This window comes from Marmota flaviventris, chromosome 8, assembly GCF_047511675.1.
Source record: "Marmota flaviventris isolate mMarFla1 chromosome 8, mMarFla1.hap1, whole genome shotgun sequence".
NCBI classification, from domain to species: domain Eukaryota; kingdom Metazoa; phylum Chordata; class Mammalia; order Rodentia; family Sciuridae; genus Marmota; species Marmota flaviventris.
The window spans coordinates 58,358,211-58,378,182 of record NC_092505.1 but is presented as its reverse complement, the minus strand read 5'-3'; the positions used below and the strand labels follow the sequence as shown (position 1 = coordinate 58,378,182).

The window sequence follows — 19,972 nt, the reverse complement described above, 5'->3', positions numbered from 1 at the left end:
GAAATCTCTCTTCTTGGGGACAGGGATTTTTGCTCAATATCATCATATTGGCTGTTACATGACCACCAAGATTAGATAGACTATAGTCCTGACTGCCCATCTATTTTAGGCTCACAGATGTAAGTTTGAAACTCTGCTGACCCCTTGGAATTCCCCATGCATGGAATAAATCCTAAGAATTTGACCTCATGCTTCATCCTTCCTGGTCTTGTGGACCCCGAGGGATGCTTACATTGTTCTCATAAAATGAAGGCCCTCTGGACAACTACATGGGCAGGAGTGTTAGCCTTGGTCCAGCCTCTTGGATTTACTTGGCTCACCAGTCCTGGCCAGTACAGATAAGCCTCATCTAGACTTAATTATAATCATTCATCATTTCAACAGAATAGCAGCAAATTTATTGAGTAAGTAAGCTGATAGCCATAGAACTTTACTAATAGATTTCCACACATGTTCTGACTTATTTGACTATGAAAAAATGAGTTCTCATTCTAACCAACCCTCTTCCCTGTTACTTCTAGAAGGCACAAGGTTCTCAGGGAAATGGCACAAATCCATTCTCATGTATGGTAACGATGCTCCAGGCTCAGTTGAATTCTGCTGGTTTCCTGGAATTGGGGGTGAAGTGGCTCTTGAGAGGCTCCCAGCATTTGTAGTAGTTCTCATCTAAACAATTGGAGGTCTTGAGTCCCCACTTGGTGACCACCAAATTTAGGGAAGATTCAAACATAAATGCCTGTAGGAAATGAGGATGGAGATAAGAAGGGACCAGGTAGACAATAAAGAACATTTCATTAACTGTCAAGAGAAGGTGTAGGTTAGCAAAATCTTCAACTCATCAATTGGTGAGGAGAGGAAATCCACACCCTGGGTTCTGGCTCTGGTCCTACCACTCAGAAGCTGATGAGACCTTGTGCAAAACCTTTAGCTACTCAGGGCCTCGAGTTTCATTCTGTGAGGTGGAATTGGGCACTTAGGCCTCACATTATTCTCATAGCATTATGGAGCTCATTTTACTAGATCCAAGAGCAGAGGTGGGAGAGTCCTAAGATATTCTTCTTCTCAGGGGTCATCACTTACCATGGCCATGTCCTTGTGAGAGAGGACAGTCTCTCTGTTTTTCAAAGGAGGAAGCTAAGGCTCAGAGCTAGGAAGTGAATTGATAAGTTGTGGCAAGGCTGAGATTTGAGCTTGCTCTTTCAAGACTCTGACCAAGAAATCAGATGGGAAAAAGAAAAGGAGGAAGAAGAGGAGTGGAAAGGAAAAGGCAGGAATGACTATAGCACTTTTAAAGTCATATCCCAGTAGGGTCTGAATGGTGTATCTCACACTGTTCTGGATATTTTTGTCAACAACAGAAAGAATATTTAAATATTCTGTGCAACTTAGATATTTCAGCTTCATCAGTAGCTGATATTCCTACCACAGTGGCCTTAAAAAATAAGAGCAAAACCAAAAACCAACCAACCAACCTATGATTCTTATATACTCACATTAAAAAATTTAAAGAATATAGCTTTTGTGTGTGGGGGGGAAAGGGGCTTCACACATGCTAGGCAAGAGATCTATCGACTGAAAGACATTCCCAGCCAAGATATTTAAAGAATATAGCAGACAAAAGAGAAATGATACAGTTTTCTTGTGATACTATTTGGAGCACCCATATTAATGTTTGTTGTCTCGTTACATTACCTTCTGTTTGCCTACATCAATGGAGATAAGTGTTCTTGCCTGACTTCCTATGGCAGACTCCATGTGAGCTCTGGATGAGATTTATGGAGTGTTATGTAAGGTATAAAGCTCTATTCAGGTATAGCTGTTATGGCAATTAATATTGCTGTCTTTTGCTGACTGCTTCCTAGGTGCTTCCTAGAATACTAAAAGCCCCGTCCCAACTAAGCTACAGAGACCATATTATATCAAGTTAATCATTCCAAACTAGAATAAGAATAAGGCGTCTACAATTCCCTTAGGTCTAAAATTATATAATGGGAATGAGTGAGGGAAACTCAAAGTTGGGTAAAGTGTTGGGTACTCCTCATCAGGTATTGTGGGCTCCCGGATACTCTGGGTCTCTCAACCTAATACCTCTACATGGACAGCTCTTTCCTACTACTCGTCTAGATCCAGACATTACCTGAAGTCTCGCTCGTTATAAAAACTGCTTCCTGGTAACAATGACTATCCAAAGCCAATTTACGGGACCAACCAATGGTTACTGTGTGACAACTCAGGAGTAGCCTGTGCACTTTCAGGAGGCTTCAGAAACAATAGCTTAAATAAGATTGTCAAACCATGAGACAGAGATATAGGGGTCTTATAAGAACCCTGCAGATACCCTTGCAAGGGACCTCAGCATAAACCAAATCCAAGCAGATGGGAGGTACTCTATTCCTTCCTCCTCCAAGCAGCTCCACCAACTCTGGCTTTGCAGTTAAGACCCAAAGCAAATTGCACTGGACAGATGGACAGCTAGGGCTCACTGCTTAGGTAATTTATGAGCTGGGCAGGGAGTCAAGCAGGTCTGTGTTATAGATTTTAAACCAGGTAACATTGGAGACATTTGTTTAAAAATGTAAAACGAATTTGCATATGATTTAGCATAAAATTACTTCTTGTGGTCGATTAACTCTACCTCCAAGAATGCAAGAATAAAATAAAATCAAGTACCGCAGCCAACTGCAATTGTGTTCAGCCTCAGTGTTTACAGCCGGACACCGGAAGAATACAAAACAGTTTCTAAATCCCATCAGTTTCATTCTATGCCAAAGCAGAGCCAAGAAAAATGAGAAAACAGCTGAGATCTTGCTCACAAGCTTTGACCAGAGTAAGGCAAAGGCTTGCTGACCCTCCTTGGCTTGAGAAACAGGCTGAAGGTGACATCCTGCCTCCCCTGCTGTTGTGGCCCTGGAGGGTTATTGCCCAAAGCAGAAGACTCAAAAACAGAGCGCAGGCACAGGGCTGCATATGGATATTAATAATATTTCCTTGCATTTGAGCGGTTCATAAGATTAACTCACAACCATCTGCTGGGCTGGATAGCATGGCTTTTCTACAGATGGGGAAAATGGAGCACAGAGAAGTAAAGTGACTTGTTCAAGGTCACACAAGAATTAAGGATAAGATTTGAATGTAGGTCTGACTCCAAGTCCAAAGGTCTTCCTACACCCCATACCATAAGTCTAGTATGTATATGAGTGGGTATATTTATATACACGTAAACTTGCACAATCAGACACACAACTCTTCCTAGTCCACCTCTGTGACTTTGGAGAAAAAAGGCACTTTCCTCTCAACACAGTTGGGGAGCCCAGAGGCCACCAGAGCCTGGCATTTAATTTGCTTACCATGGTGCCATCAGCAATCCTCTCAGGAGCCAGCTTGGCCTTGCTGGCCTTCTCAAAGCAATCTGCATCAGGGCCGTGGGGGGTCATGGCACTGTGCAGGCTGCCTCCCCCTGGCAGGAATCCACCTTGCTTTGCCTCGTAGTGACCTCGGATGAGTCCCATGAATTCACTCATGCAGTTCCCTGGGAAGGTTGAAGTATTATTATTTTTATTATTTAAGGCAAGAATAATAAACATCAAGACCTCTAAAATATTATTCCTGCAGAATGCCAAGAAGATACGAGGATCTGATAAATTTTATAGGATTAATAAAGAGTATGGTTAGACAGAAAAACAACATTCTTGGTAGGCAAAGCTCTACTCCATGGCATGTAGATGAAAGTCTTGAGTTCCTGCATCTGAAAGAAACTAGACTAGATCTAAAGAAATCAAGGCCCAGACAAGATAATAATAAAAATGGAAATCATAATAACAAGTGGATAGATTCCCGTATTAAAGTCATCTTCTCTTCTAGATCAGAGCTCCTTCCTCAATAGCTGCAGCACAGCAGTACATAGTGTCACCACATTTCTGGTTCCCAGTCTAGAAAGATGAAATGGTGTGTGTGTGTGTGTGTGTGTGTGTACTGATGGACGGTGATGTAATGGAAAGAAGCTTAGATTTACAGTTCATTATTAAATGATAATCTGTGTGACAGAATCTTGATATCTACAAAACACAGACTATAAATGATATTCATCTTAACAAAGATTATCTTTCTGTATCTTAATTGAATATAATCTTATTCTTCTGTGCTGAGAGCCACGGCTGAGTCTGGCTCTCAGCACTTCTGTTCTTCTATAATACTAAATCTTAAAATTGGAAAGGATTCTTACTGCTACTCAACACAGAAGAATTTTCTATTCTTTTTTTTAGTTGTTGATGGACCTAAAAAAATATTTTATTTATTTATATGTGGTGCTGAGAATCAAACCCAGTGCCTCACAAATGGTAAGCAAGCACTCTGCCACTGAGCTACATCCCCAGCCCCAAATTTTCTGTATCTTTATTGACAGATTCCTGGATTCTACCTGAATGCCTTCTAAGAATGGAAGTTCTCCATTCTACCAAGAAGTCTATCATGTAACTTAACAACTCTGGGTGTAAGAAAGTTCTTTTCTATATTAAATGGAAATGTACTTTCATATAATTTAAATTCATTGGTCTTAATTGTGCTTTCTGGAGTCACACACAATTTGACAGACATTACCAGCTCCCACTCTTTCAATCTTATGTTTTTATTGTAATAAAGGTTTTTATTAGAATAATAACACATTTAGAACAAGAATTAAAGAAATATAACACCTGAGTGAACTTAAGTGTCTTTCCATCTCCATCTGCCATCTACCTATCTCTCCATTCATCACCCATTTCCTACTTTACCCATCTGCCCATCTTTCCAATGTATATAATTAGACACTATGCTAAGTTCTGTGATACAGACAGGAATAAGAAATAATCTGTTTAATGCTATTCATAGTCTGTCCTATGAAGAGTGCTGAGAATGCAAACCATGCCAGAGTAGAGATATGGAAGTCACAACACTTGCAAAGTCAAACATTTGTCTTATCCATGCCCTGCCCTTCTTTCTCATATGCAAAGTACAAATGTGTACCCAAATACTTTTGTAATCCACTGAGCAGCTGCGCCCACCCTGCCTCCAAAGTAAAAGCTGCTGTGGGATCCTACAGAGTAAGTGAGAAAGTAACAACCCTTACTAAGGGGATGAGACCCAGGTCATACATAGTTCTATTAGGTTCTCCACAAAGCAGAAATACAGGAAAAGAAGCGAATGGAAGCAGGAAGTATCCACATTTTTAAAACAGTTCTGCTCTTAAATTTGCTGTCACGCTCCCCACTCTAGTATATATCCTCAGGGTCACCTTCCCAGCTTAATTTTAAGAAGAGAGCAAGATGGAATTCAGCTTTGATCTGAATATGAATTTAGGTAGCAATGAGTTTGGCTATAACATTTCTACATCACTTTCGATATTTCAAAGGACAGTGGGAGGGTAGACCTTGCCTTTCTGATTAAAGCTGAATCTCTTTGACTAAAATGCATTGAAATGACTAGAGGCAATATTTCTAGGGAAATAATTCTCTGCTTCTCCTTTAAAGTCACATCAAAGTAGCAAAGATTCTGAGTATTGCTAAAGCAATAGTTTTTAATATCTCTGGCAAAACTAATTTCTAACTTAGGGTTCCCAACCTACTCAGGATCACCATACATTTATGAGATCTATCCTGGGGCCAAATTTACTTAGGGAGTCATTAAAAAAATTATAGGAGGCATTTCACAAGGCCATTTGTTTCACATGGTCTGAAGGAGAGATGAAGACGAAGGAGGGTTGATATTCTATAGCACAGTAGTGAACTTGACCATGTCATAACACTCTATTATCCCTCTGCATAGGTGGGGTGACAAACCTGTTACTATTTCTCAACAAAAGGTCTGTAGACCTTCTTCTACAATAGAGTACCTTGGCTTGCTGGCCTAACATGCAGATTTGGAAGTTCTACTTTAAAGCCAATGAATTAAACTCCATGGGGTGGGCCTTGAGAATAAACTTAAAAAGAAAAAAAGAAAGTCATTTTTGATGGTAACACCTGAAAAGGGAGATGCCAACATCCGACTATGAGATCCTCATCCTGAGGATCTTACTTCCCCAACCTCACAGATGCCTAAGTTACCCATTTTGTTTTCTAGAATGTTCTAACTGAGATCTATCCTAGAGTCTTTCTAGAGTTCTACATCCAAAAATGACAATCTCTGGGAAGCAGAATTATACATCAAATTTTAGATTTGATTTTTCAGCTAGTTATTGTACAGTTAAAAATGTCAAGTTCACTAAAATAGCCATGACCTAATGTATTCTTGATGATGTATTCACTTGTTGAATAAATATTTATTAGATGTGTATTATGTGCCAGGCATTAGGCCAGCAGCAGCAGTGAGTGGTCATAAATGTCTTCTGGCATCAGAGATGTTCTGCAATTAAATCCTTACTCTTTCAGTAACTAGCTTGTGAGGGCTAGAGAGTTACTTAATCTCTCTGTGTCTATTTCATCTTCTGAAAAATAGAAGGAGGACAATGATATTACCTACCTCTTGCAGCTGTTATTTAAATTAAATGAGTTAATATTTTTAAAGAATTTATGATGGGGACTTAGGAACTGACCAATAATCATTAACCATTAGTCACAATAATATTAACAAAACAAAAATAGTAGATTTGTTAGCTCCAGTTCTAAGCAACAAATGTTCTGTAGAAACTCCTTCCAGAATAGAGTCTCTCCCCTAGTGTAGACAGTAATCTGCTTGGTCCTGCTTAAGTAACTAGAAAAGGCACATTTTACTGGCTCTTGAACCATGCTTAAGTAATAAACTTCCTCAAATCAACGAACAACTAATTACATCACTGCTATTCCCCATTCTATAAAAGAAAAATCTGAAAATTATGGAAACTTCTTGTTTTCTGCTTTACTAATCTTTCTGCATCTCTTCAGGTCCAGAGAAATGGGGATCTAGGCCCCAAATTGATGCATCCCTGCCATTCTGCAGGGATTATGCTTGAGCAGCTTGAAGCCTGGGTACAGCATGGGACTGGGGAGGCAGGATCCAGAGCTCTGGGCAAGGTGGGGTGTCCAGAAACAACCTGGGCACTATTCCCAGTGCTTAGTGTTCACTGCTTTGCTGTCTCTAGTCTCCAAATGTGGCTTGGTAAAAGAAAGACTTACTGTGGTAATAGGGAGGCCTGAAAGTCTTATCAGCAACCCCCCATCGAGGTGGGAAGATAACAAAATCAGCAATGGCCACTCCAGGGCGGACAGACTTGGCAGTCAACACTGTGAAAATGGATGGGTCCTGTAACACAAAAGGAAAGGCAGAATGCACAATGCCAGGAAGGGACTGGACAATGACAAATGCGTCATCAGCACATGAAACTGCTTTCAAGTTGACAGTCTAATTTCTGATCCAATGACAGAAGTCTGGACTTCTGCTTGAGGTGCACTAATCACTCATCTGACTGTCCCCTCGCTGTGCTTGAAGCAAAACGAATTCACACCAGCTAAGAGCATTCTGAGCTGCCTTTTCACCCTGCTGAGCCCACATTATCCACACCCTGCTACCCTACTAATCCTAGAGCCATTGTGTCTGCCTTCCAATCTTGGACCAGGGTGTCAAGGAGCTCCAAACAAAAGATATGCTCAGAGAAATGTGGACACAGAAATAAAACAGCGTCTAAGTTTTGGTGTCGATGGGTTTCTCTTTGGGGGAATCAGAGATTCCAGATGGTAACCATGGAAAGTCACTGGTTCATTGCTTTCTGATCAATTAACTCTCAGATCTAAAATACAATATTTATATCAACTATATATATATATATATATATATATATATATATATATATATAGTTGTATATAGTGATAACTATATATATAACTATATAGTGATAACTATATATCACCAACTTGTTGGTGATAGTGTAGAGGAGTTAGGTTGAGAGTCAAGATTATGCTTTTAAAGATCTTTAGACTCCTTCAGTGGAAAAGCTGAGATTCAATTTAATTGAAATTAACAATTGTGTTCAATTTCAGATGCCATGCCAACATCTAGGGAGTCCAAGATGATCGGGTCGATTCTCTGCCCCGTTAGCTCTAACTGAGGGGAGAGGAAAGAGAGTATCTCTACCCCCAAAAAAAAATCAGGAAAGGCTTGAAAAAGCAGGTGTCCTTTAAGCCTGGTGTTAAAAATGAACAGAAGAAAGGAAAGAAGGGAGGGAGGCAGGGAAGGAAGAAAGAAGGAAAGGAGGAGGGAAGAAAAGAAGGGGACTTTAATCACAGAAAAGAGAAACAACATCCAAGTGCACAGAGGTTTTGTTAAGAGGAGAGATAGTTAAAACCCAGGGTGCATTGACAGAAGGAAGAGGGGCAAGAGGTGGTATTAAAAAATGAGTCCAGGACCAGATGGTGAAAAGCATCAAATACCACGCTTCAGAGCTCAGACTTAATCCTAAGCCATGGGGAGCTTGTGAAGGTTTTCTAATGCAGTGGTGGAATGATCAGATCTGAATTTTGGAAAAATAACTACAGCAGCAGCACAGAGAAGATTGAACCTGTGTAAATTCAAATGAAAAAAAAAAAAAAAAAAAACAACACAATCTTCATTGCTTGGAGAGTTAACATTGCTTCATCCATCATGGGAAATGGCTAAAACTATTAAAGGAAACATAGTAAGGCTAAAATAAAGCTTTATCAGTGCCTCAATATGCTTCTTCATGTTGGTATGGGTTTGGCGTCCCAATTTTCTTTTTTCCCTTTGGCTTTATTAAGAGTTACTCTTGTTCAGAAAGGTAGTTTTGTTCCTCCAGAGATAAGCTGAACTGGTTCAGAATAATCCTTCTTTCTCTGATTTTCTGGCTAATTATCCCTCCTGCTTGTGGGCTGTTAATCTATTATGAACTAGGCTGCAAAATGAATTTCCCCCAGGATCTCAGAACTAACACTTATGGAGTATCTGGAGCCTCAGGAGGGGCTACATTGTAGACTGGGGACCTGTTTGTGGCCCCCTAATTGACTGAAAATATGACCAACTTCGTATACTAGGATTTCTTTGGTGGAAGTTCAAGTACTGAATATTATGAGTGACTTTAAGAGGGCTGTCTGCTCTATCGCTATCAATAACAGCCGGGAGTAGAGGTACCTGGGTGGCAGCCAGAGCAGTAGGGTAGACTCCTAAGATGTGAGGAGGACAGAGACTTCTTGAAATCCATAAATGTTCTTTTCTTCTGACTCTAACACTAATATTAGCAGTTGTGTGGGGTTTTTTTTTAAGTTTTTGCCCACTTATGAGAATTATTGTGATTACACTGTAGAGAACTAGGCTGTGTTGAAGGATGAATGTTGAGTTCTTGGTATCCTCATTAGCTACATTATTGACACCTTCACCAAAGGACAAATGACTCTCTCTAGGCCTTCCAAGGGTGACCTTGGAAATATTAAATCTGTGACTGCTACCAATCTGCTGTGGATCCCCTTCCACCCAAAGGTTGCCCCATCCCCAGGACCCCTCCAGACTTACTGCATGGTCAAAGGCCACTGAGTTGATGACCATGAAGTTCTCCAGGTTGTACTTGTAGGGTGTATAGTTCCCGTGCCACGCCACGACATTGAACGGGGAGACAAGCTAATCACAAGAAGGATAAAAAGATGATCTTAGTATCTAAAGTTTTTGTAACTGTGATCTTACAGTATATATTGAGCACAACTCTTTTTATTTGATATTGTTTAAATCTAATTATACCATCCTTCGAGAGAAGTATACTCTTAATTACTCTGTGGTTGCTTCACACACCCTTGACCAAGCCCTCACTTGGCTACTGACCCTATCTTTCTTGTTCATAAGCCGCAGCTGCCTTTTGATTACATGTGCAGCAGAAGCACAGTTACCAAGTGGTGTCTCTTCAATGATTTTTACCATAAATATAGGAATCTGTGGATGCTATCAATTCTCAATCTTGGCTACCCTCTGTTTCCTGGTACAGTGGGCACTTCCTATGCAAATCTCAGGCTTTTGCAACCTAGAAGAGCTACCCATAAACATAATGCTTGAGTTGGTGAGTATAGGGGTAGGGAGCAGACCCCTAATATTTCTAGCCCCAAGGATTAGCAACTTCAGAGTGACCCCAAGGTCCTTCTTGATCCTGTATGGGGTAGGAGGGGATCAGTGTTCTGTTATAGAATGGTGGTCTCCAGTGCTGCTTAGGGTCTATTCAGGAAAAGGGATCCAACTCAGAATGTTCTAAGGACTTCAGTGAACAGACTACCCACAGAGGTGTGATTAGAGATAAGTAGAGGTGTGGAGGTATCTGAGCCTCACAGCAGTGGGAAGGCATTGTCATTCCTAGATGTGAGAAATAAGGGAGGGCAATACTGTGACAGAACTCCAGCAAGGGCTAGAATCATGAAAAAGAGGTGTCCCAGAGGTATGCTAGTATATATTTAACAACTGGCTTTCTGGGGGAAAACATCATTGATTTACAGCATTTGCTGATTTCTGGAGCACAAATACCCTCACCACGATCATTTTTGTGCAACTAATGTGAAATTGCTGAAAACAGAGCTGTGAAGAGGTGTGCATATCAGCTCTTGTGAGTTAACATCAACAAGCTTCTCAGAGGTTTCAACACAAATAGTTCCTGAACCACTTCTGAGAACCCCCAATCCTAAGATGAGGGTGACAATGTATGTGCCTCAAGGGTTGATTTCCAGAACCAAACTGGTTGGCCTCTGCTAGTTGGCATGACCTCTAGGTGCTGTTCAAGGAAAATAACATACCTTGTCAAATACAAGCAATAAGTCAGATGGACAAAAAATAACGTTAGTAGAAGAGATCTTTGGGTTCTTTTTATTATATGATTAATTTACTTTAATATATACAATATATTAAGAACAACACATAGTAACATTACCAGTTCTATACAGTAATCATTTATAAAGTTATTTTTATTATTTTCTGGGCCTTTGCTTATGCCCTGGGTTTACCAAGCTGGTGGTATAAACCAAACCAAGTTAATTAACTGAGTTCTATTTGTTTTGTATTAAACATTATTTGTATTTGAAATAAGGTAGTCACTGCAGAACATAAATCTTAGTTGATCTTCTTGTTAACTCATTTTCCTTTTCAGAACACATTCTCTGCCTGCATATTTTGTTTTCCACAGCATTTATAGAGACCTACATATTTCCAGGATTTTCATTGATTGGTGAGCAGAAACAGCATAACCTTAGGAGTCAGAAGGATGTGAATTTGAATGCTGGTTCTGCTATTTACAGGGACATTTGTAAATTATTTCTCATTACCTGGTCTGTTTTCAGGTGTAGCACTTTTAGTGGTGTTTTAAAGATGAAAGGATGTATGGAAGGTACCTAATACTGGTCTTGGCCATCAGTAGATACCTTTTCATTCCCTCTCCTGTCTGCCAACCCTCTTATTTTACCTGTTTGGCAGCAAACAGCTTGCCCTGGTATTTATTAATCACAGTGTAACCACCTGGTACTTGACGATCTTCATACCAGGCAACAGGTATCAAGAAATCACGAGGATTGGCCAAGCCATTGGCTCCTAAAACACAGTAACCCAAAGTCCTTTTAGACACTTGAAATCACATATGAAAGATGCTCACAAAGAGAAAGGCCTTCTTTCTGGTTAAGAGCCACTCAACAAATTGCTTTCATTGCTTAAAGACAGTCGATTCCTAATCTTCTACCTTTTCTGGAGGACCCAAGGAATTTGGTCAATTGGAATTTTACAGTTATCACCTTTATCATCACCAACATCATATCCTAAAGTTTTGGAGTGACTATGTTTTACAAAATCATTTTATATGCATTATTGATCACTACAGGTGAGAAGAAAGGACTAGAAAAGAAGAAAAGGGAAAATCTGACCGAAAATCAGGTATTTGTCTTTCTGAGGAAACTCTGATGACTCTAGAACACATCTACAGTCCTTGATCTCAGATAGGAAGGACCACCACCATCATTCCAGGCAGGCCTCTGCTCCTTAGTCAGAACTCAAAATCCAGGACTGTAAAGTTGCTCTCCAGCCTGAAAATTCTATCTTCCATTCAGGGAAAAAGGCTTCAGGATGTGCCTGCTTAGCTCTGCCTCAGAGCTAGTGTTCCCTCAGAGAAGGAAAATAAATCAAAAGACCAAATATGAAAAGCATAAGTGCAAAAACATAATTTAACTCTGAGAGGAAAGACCTGGGGAGTGTTTTATCATTTCCAGCTCCTGGGGTTAAATAAAATAAGCCCCCAGCTGGTTAGTAAATTATATATATTTTCCGGAGGGTACATGTTCCGGGGAACCTGGAGGCTACGCTGCCTGCGGAACAGCAGGAAGCCAGACCAAAGTGGGAAGAGTGGGTGGTGAGCAGGATGACAGACGGCCCACCAGGGCTCCAGCTGCTTCTCTGCTGCCTCCCACCTTCCTCTGAATATTTGGATCCCCCAGGGGAGTGACCAGAAGGCACATGCTGGCCTGTCCTTGTTTTGCTCTGAAAAGCTGTTGACAAGGAAAGCAACTGGGAGGTGTGGCCACAGATGGAACCCAGGGCCAGTTTCCCAGCTCTCCTTGCACTCCAAAGGGAGGCTTCGAGAACAACCCCTCCTAACACCTTCTCTTCTCTCCTGAATCTCCAGCCTCCAGCTTGCCAGAAGAATGAGGACTGGGGGACCTCGGTTCACTTTAGGAAGTTTTAATCTGCCTCACGGCAGCTGTTGTTTCTGTTTTTTCATAGTACTGAGCGATGCCCTTTTTTTACTGTTAAGCATGTGGATTTTGTGCAGTGTGCTCAGGAGAAAAGTGAGGTTCCTAGACTGTGTGTCACTCAGTCCCCTCCCCCTTTCCATAGGAATGGCCACCTGGCTATTGTTATGGCTTTCCCCACTTCCTGTCTATACCCAACCCACTAATGTAAGAAAGTAATTATTCACAAAGCTCATTCCCATTTGTATGCTTTTGCTTAAAGTTATTCCCTTTCCTCTTCTCCTCAACTTTCCATCAAGAATTAGTCAAATCTCATCTCTTTTGTGAAGCTGTTTCTGGTGACCCCACCCACAGTAACCCAAACTTCTACATCCTTTGCAGAAATGTATTACACACTGTCTTTATCTCCAGTGGTTTATAATATTATTCTAGAAGGAAATTTGTAATGTGTTGGCTTAGGTCATTTTCTGTTATGCATATATTTTATGGGAAGACACTTGGTCTAGCTGAAGAGGAAAGCTGAGATTTGAATGAGGTGGAGAGGGGGAAGGATTTTTAGCTTTCATGCAATTATCTGTGTCCTCAAGCAAGGCTGAGAGGCTAGAGTGAAGATTTACCAATGGGTCCCAGGTCAGGTAACTCAAAGTGGACACCATAGACTTCCAGGATGTAGCCCCTGGTCTCTTCAAAGACATCTATGCTGAACCGCATTCCTCTCTGGAATTGAAAGCAGACACAGGGGTGGCCTCTTAAATCATACTTGTAGTTATAGAGAAGCTGCCACAGAGCCACAGGCAGTCCCACATGCAAAAGCAAAGCACTAGTTTGTTGAGGTATGTTGGAGAGGTGACCAGATCAAAGATGAATTAGGAAGAAAAGCTTCATTTCTAATCATGCCTGTGACTCAAGCCAATTCTAGTCTAATTTCTGCTTGGGTCCAGAAGTAAAAGTAGCCCAGATTTAGTCACATTAAAAAATAAATAAAAACAAACAACAACAAAAATAATTTTCACTGCCTCCTACCTTCAATAGAACCTTATCCACAGTGGGCATAAACACTTAGAAACATGAATGACGAATGCTCTTTGCTCCGTGGTTGTGTGCTATATTAAAGCAAAGCAGCACCCAAGCCTGCTTACCCTTCGGCACATGAAGCCTTCTGAGCAACTCAAACTCCCTCCCCCTTGCCCAGACATGACAGAGAAATTTTATAGTTGGAAATAGAAGCAGCTGAAACATCTGATTGCTCCCAAATTAGGGAGAGGCAGGGAGGAGAAGGGGGCACATTACCAACCTGAATGACGCAGATCTCATTGGGCTGCACAAGCATCTTGCCAAACTCAGTGTAAATGAGAAGCTTCCCTTTCTGGGGAACTGATAAAAAAAGACAGGGCATTGGTGAGCAACCCTCTTTGTGCAAGAACTATTTCATAAAGGCTTAAGGGCTGCATTTGCTTTTTATTTCACATAAAAAGAGCTTTACTCTATGTCTGGCGGGGGTGGGGAAATGCATATTCCAACAACTTCAGTTAGTTATTTTACTATCTGGAAGAATGTGAATAATAATAATAATAATAATAATAATAATAATACCGATTTTTCCCCCAGCTTCTAGGTGAGGAGCTTGTAAATGTACAATTTTGTGAATCGACAAAAAAAGTGCATTGCATTTCTAATGTCTATACCAAAATGTTGGTTTCAAGATATTAACACTAAAACCACCAAATGGAATGGGAAGATTGGAAAAAAAATGATTAGACCTTACATTTTAGATGGTCTCATGAAAGTTTGTATTTCTATTGCAGTTATCAATGACAGATGGGCTTTTCTTGGGTAAGTTTGAAGGTAAACAGAGTTATATTAAAAAAAAATTTAGTTGTATATGGACACAATGCATTTATTTTATTTATTTATTTATATGTGGGTGCTAAGGATTGAATCCAGTGTCTCACACATGTTAGGCAAGTGATCTACCACTGAGCCAAAACCCCAGCCCCCAGAGTTAAGTTAATAAGTTAATCACATGCTGGTACCACTTATTTCTTCTCAGCTGCCCAGATCTCCCACTTTAGAAAGGCCCAGAGAAGATGATTTAGTTCTGTAATTGTAAAGGCAGAAACCAGGAAATAGAGTAGGAGTTTTGAGGTATGCAAGGAATCTTTTCCAGAGCACCAGTGGCCTCTAGACTTCAGTCTATAAATTGCATTAAATTAAATAAAACAGATTTGAGAATGAAGGAAAATAATAGGTCGAAAATTAGAAAGCAGCTTGTGGCTAGAGATCAATGAACAGTGAAGGGGTCTGAAATCGTCAGAACTTACCAATCAAGAAGTCCCCATCTGAATTATAAAAGCATCTGAAACATACAGAGTATTTCCTGTCATCTTCAGTTTTAACACTGTCTAGACAAGTGAATTCATTTACTAATTATTGCTTTGTGCCTACTATGTACCAGGCTTAGCATTGGGTATATCACGGTGAGCAGAATGACCCAGTCTTTGCCCTCATGGAGCTTAGAGCCTGGTAGGGAGTCAGATCGCAAACAAACAATTACAGAACTAAATCACTGCAAACTACAATAGCCCTTGAAAGTCAAGTTCAGATAAATGAAAGAAAAGGGATCTGCACTAGTTTGGGAAGATAGCAAAAATTTCCCTGAAGGCGGGACTCTTGGCCTGGGAGCTGAAGGTATTATCCAGGCCAGGGGAGAGGACAATCCAGACAAAAGGACCAGCATGCACAGGTGCTCTGTGGCAAAAGGGCCCATGCAGGTTGAAAGAAGTGAATGAAGGCCAGTGTGGCTTGAGTGGAGGGGAATGTGGCTCAATATGAGGCTGGACTAAAAGGGAGGTTGCCAATGACTTGCCATAGGACTATGATCTTGGTCTTCATTTGGGGCTCAGAGAAGTTAAATGACTCATGCAAGACCGAAATTGGGTTTTGGATGCAACATCTGGTTCTACTGGCAGGACAAAACAGCTGCACTAGTCTGTTTCCCAAAGAAAACGCAGGAATGCCATTTTTTAAAAAACAATTATTTAAAAAACGCCAGTATATAAACTGCTTTTCACAGAAAGCTTGAAGCCAAGTCTATCAGCGTGGCCTGCCACTGACAGGTGGCCTAATGACTGCCCCTGCTGTGACTTTGATCTCAAGAGCAGACCTTAGAAATTGAGAATATTCTGGCCCAAATCCACCTAAAGATAAAATGCTTTTTGTACCACACCTTCATTCCAGGGTCTCACCTTCCTTTTTTTCTGTTGACCCTCTTGTTTGTCACAAGAGTCAGTAAAAATAGAAAATGCTTATTTATTATTATTTTCAACAAATATATATTAATATTTCTCTGAGGGAAAAAATAACAAAAATAACAATGTCTGTGCAGGTGTGACTGTGTAAAAGTGGATACTTGTCCTTCACCTTCTGGCAACAGCCCTTGGGGAATGGGGATGCCCAGCCCTAGCACTGAGTCCCTTACCTGTTCTCCATGGAAGTGTTGCACAGGAAAATATGGACAGCAAGCCCATTGTTAGACCTGATGTCTCCAGCTCCACACAAGGTGTGCAGACCCTGGGAGAGACCCATGGGAGACAGAGGTTGAATACTAGTTGTGCCCAAGAGACCAGCCTTCGCCCTGCCCCCCGCATCCCCCCCCCCCACCACGGCCCACCAAGGTCATGAGGCAAGGTTTCAGAAGGCTCTCTCCTTGGGGACCAGAGAGACATTTGGGATCTGGGCTAACTCTGGGGAGCCTGGAATTTACACTTATGTATGGTTGTTTGTGCTCACCCTACCTTTCAGCTGTGACCTGAATATGGCTATCTTAATGGCTACATCATATAGATTTATGAGGCAAGAGTTCACTAATTTTAATTACTTCAAAAGTGTGCTTAAGTTCAACCTGGAGGAGCAATTCCATTCAAGGTGATATTAAATATCAAGGGGGCTTAGGGAAAATGGTGGCAGCTTCAGGTGCCGGTTAATGCCCTCCAGTCCACCCCCATATGAGCAGTCCTCTGCTTGTGAAGCAGTCAATCTAATCTCTCCAGAATAGGAAAAAAGAAAAACATATTCTAACTGACTATTCTAACATATTCTCTCTGCTGTGTGACCAGATGATTGATACCCAGTGGGGAACACACAATCCTTCTCAGAAAGCTCCCAGCCCCAAAGCTATAGATGGAAGAACCCAAAAGGAGAAGGTTCTGCTCCTCAGAGACCCATAATTCACACAGGAAGTGGGAAATTTCTTTTTATATTTTAATTTGGATTGCAAGTTTGTGGTCTATTGAAGTGAGTCTATACAGGATTTTGAAGCATTTACTAAGGGTAAAGATTTTATCAAGACAATTTAAACAATTTGGCCTTCTGGCTGAATACCTAGACAGTCCCTAGGTAAACTATGTGCCAAGTTGATCTGCAGAACACTCCACTGGCCTTTTGGAGCCCCACCTCCCTATGGCTCCCTCTGGGCACAAGTATTATTATAGTACTCCACCCCTGTAACTGCCAACAGAGCTGCCAATCAGCTATGTACTAACTACAGCTGCCGTCCTGCGTTGATGCCCACTCATCCACTTCAGGGGTTCATGAACTTGGATGAGAAAATTTTTCTATTTATTTTCTCTAATCTTTGAGTGAAATTCATCATTCCCTTTAATTAATATGAATAGAGGCAACAAATCACAGCAGTATTAGAGGTGCCTGTGTTCAATGTTAGAAATCATGGATATTTTCATGTCATATATCACAGGTATATCAAAGCATCATTTTTGCTCATATCACAATTATTTCCCATATAGCTCATTACTTAGTACACTAACAAGAAATCATATATATGACTATAAATCAAACACAATTTGATTTTTTAAAATTTTTTTATCATTGTGTTTCAATATAATTGTCTTCTTTGTGATTTTAAGTAATTTCTTTCACACATTAAAATTATAGGTATCTGGGCTGGGGATGTGGCTCAAGCGCTAGCACACTCGCCTGGCAAGCGCGGGGCACTGGGTTCGATCCTCAGCACCACATAAAGATGTTGTGTCCGCCAAAACTAAAAAAGAATAAATGTTAAAAAGTTCTCTCTCTCTCTATTAAAAAAAAAAAATTATAGGTATCCCTGGGTGCAGTGGCATATTCTTGCTACCGAGGAGGCTGAAGAAGGAGGATTGTGAGTTTGAGGCCAGCCTGGGCAACTTAGAGATAAGCTGTCTCAAAGTGAAAAACAAAAAGGGCTGGAGATATAGTTCAGTGGTGCGGTACTTGCCCAGCATGTACAAAGCTCTAGATTCAATCTCCAGCACTGCAAACAAAGCAAACAAAACCCCCATGGGTCTGAGCAGACTATCAAAGGGACCCATGGAGCAAAAAGGATAAGATCCTCTGTTCTAACTTCAAGAGAAGAAGCTCGAGGTAGGGACACATCCACTGCCCATTGGCCTTTCTGAGATGTAAAAGCTCACTAATGCCCTTTGGTGAACCATGGACTCATGTTGTGCCTATAAGGAAGACATCCCTTTGCCAGCTCCCCATTGGCAGACACAGGTGGGTTTGTCTCTGCTGCCTCCAAATAAGGCTGCTTCTGATTGGCATTCAGCCTGTGAATGGTGAGGTCATTCACTGCAGAAGAGAGGAGGGCTATGGGAAGGTGTAGCATTGACTTACGCTCACAAAGTCCACTTTCTTCTGAGAGGGTTTTGGAATCTCAAATGGTTTCCATCTAAGCTGGAAAAGAAATATGCACACAGGAAAAGGATTTCACAAAGGGAAAACCATAGGCTTTCTAAATACAATACAGAGCATCAATTACAAGGAAAAAAGAGGTCAGCTGCTCCCTCTGAGGTTTGGACTACTTTTGATTTTGTTATTTTAAAATTAATGATAATCCATCATTTCTTTAGAGGGGGTCTACTGGTGTATGTGTGCATATCATGTGCACATGCGTGATGTGTGTGAGTTGAAATCTATATGAATAAAAACTGTCTTTGTTCCTTAGAACTTTCAATTATAGAAATAAAGAGAAATCATTGCTTTCTCATATAGAAGCTGTTTGTTTCTTTTAGCATTTTGCTCAGGCACATCAGCAAGTTTTGACTGATGCCGCTTTTCCTGCTATTTATAATCAGCTCCTTTTCCTGGCATGCCAGCTTCTCTGTGTGGGCTCCTGACACTGCAGGGGAAGGTTCTACTTCTACTTCCAGCCCTTCGAGTTTTGAATTATTTCCTTAAGAGAAAGAAAAAGCACCCAGCTGAGATTGGATTTGGTAAATGCAATACCGGGTTCAGTTTCTTCATCAAACCCTGCGTTTGTCCCTAGGCTGCCTGATGGTTCAGTTTAAATCATAACAATCTTTAATTTAATAATGAACTGATCTAAGGAAGTGGGGAGAAGAATCAGCAGGTTCAGACCTCACTTGGATTGTCAGCCCAGCACTTATTAATCAACGCAATGGCAGCCTGATCCAGCCAGGCTGGTGGCTAATACACCCAGCCACCCCAGGGCATATCTCAGGAGTGACCTACACCCCAGGGCTGGCTCCTTTGGCTACAGTGCCTGATGAAGGCAGGCTGGAAAGGGCCTCCCTCAGGTCCCAGGGCTCAGCTCATTTGTATGTCTGATGGGCAGCCAGATGGGAAAGAAAGCAGCAAATGCAAGAGGAGGCAATGGAGTTATTCTGCCTCTCTGACACACACAGTCAGGCAACAGCCTTCATTTCTTAAAAGCAAAGCAGATTGATCACATTCTGAGACAACTTTAAAAGACCTGAGCTGGGCATGGTGGCACATATCTGTAATCCCAGCAGCTCAGGAGGCTGAGGCAGGAGGATTGCAAGTTCAAAGCCAGTCTCAGCAACTTAGTGGGGCCCTAAGCAACTCAATGAGACCTATCTCTAAATAAAATACAAAAAAGGGCTGGAGATGTGGCTCAGTGGTTAAGTGCCCCTGGGTTCAATCCTCGGTACCAAAAAGTAAAATAAAATAAAATGACATGAAAGGTGGATTTGAAAAAGATCATTCAAATAATGCTTCCAAGAAAGAAGAAAATACTTTAGGACTGATTTCATTAAGGATGATTTCTCTTGGGGGAAGAGAGGGGTACTTGAAAGCAAGGATGTAGGAAAGGCACTGTTGACATTTTTGTGCTGCATTTATTGCAGGGGCTGTGCTTCATAGGATATTTAGTATCAACTCTGACCTCTACCCACTAGATGCCAGTAGCTTCCCTCCAAGTTGTAAAAATCAAAAATATCCCCAGACATTGTCAAATATCCCTTGAGGGGCAAATATCCCTTGGTTAAGAACTATGGAAA

General features: G+C 41.1%; 1 protein-coding gene across 1 annotated transcript in view; it reads right to left on the bottom strand.

Moving 5' to 3' along the window:
* Positions 1–375: 375 nt before the first annotated feature.
* Hgd (homogentisate 1,2-dioxygenase) overlaps positions 376–19,972 on the bottom strand; it is a 45,267-nt gene continuing 25,670 nt past the window's right edge. The window contains exons 5-14 of the mRNA XM_027936093.2: positions 18,327–18,386; positions 16,138–16,229; positions 14,981–15,015; positions 13,954–14,033; positions 13,277–13,376; positions 11,387–11,511; positions 9,469–9,573; positions 7,125–7,251; positions 3,348–3,529; positions 376–736 (exon numbers count right to left, since the gene is read on the bottom strand). Of these exons, the coding sequence (XP_027791894.2) occupies positions 587–736; positions 3,348–3,529; positions 7,125–7,251; positions 9,469–9,573; positions 11,387–11,511; positions 13,277–13,376; positions 13,954–14,033; positions 14,981–15,015; positions 16,138–16,229; positions 18,327–18,386 (1,056 nt within the window). The 3' untranslated portion in view covers positions 376–586. The remainder of the gene's footprint in view (positions 737–3,347; positions 3,530–7,124; positions 7,252–9,468; positions 9,574–11,386; positions 11,512–13,276; positions 13,377–13,953; positions 14,034–14,980; positions 15,016–16,137; positions 16,230–18,326; positions 18,387–19,972) is intronic.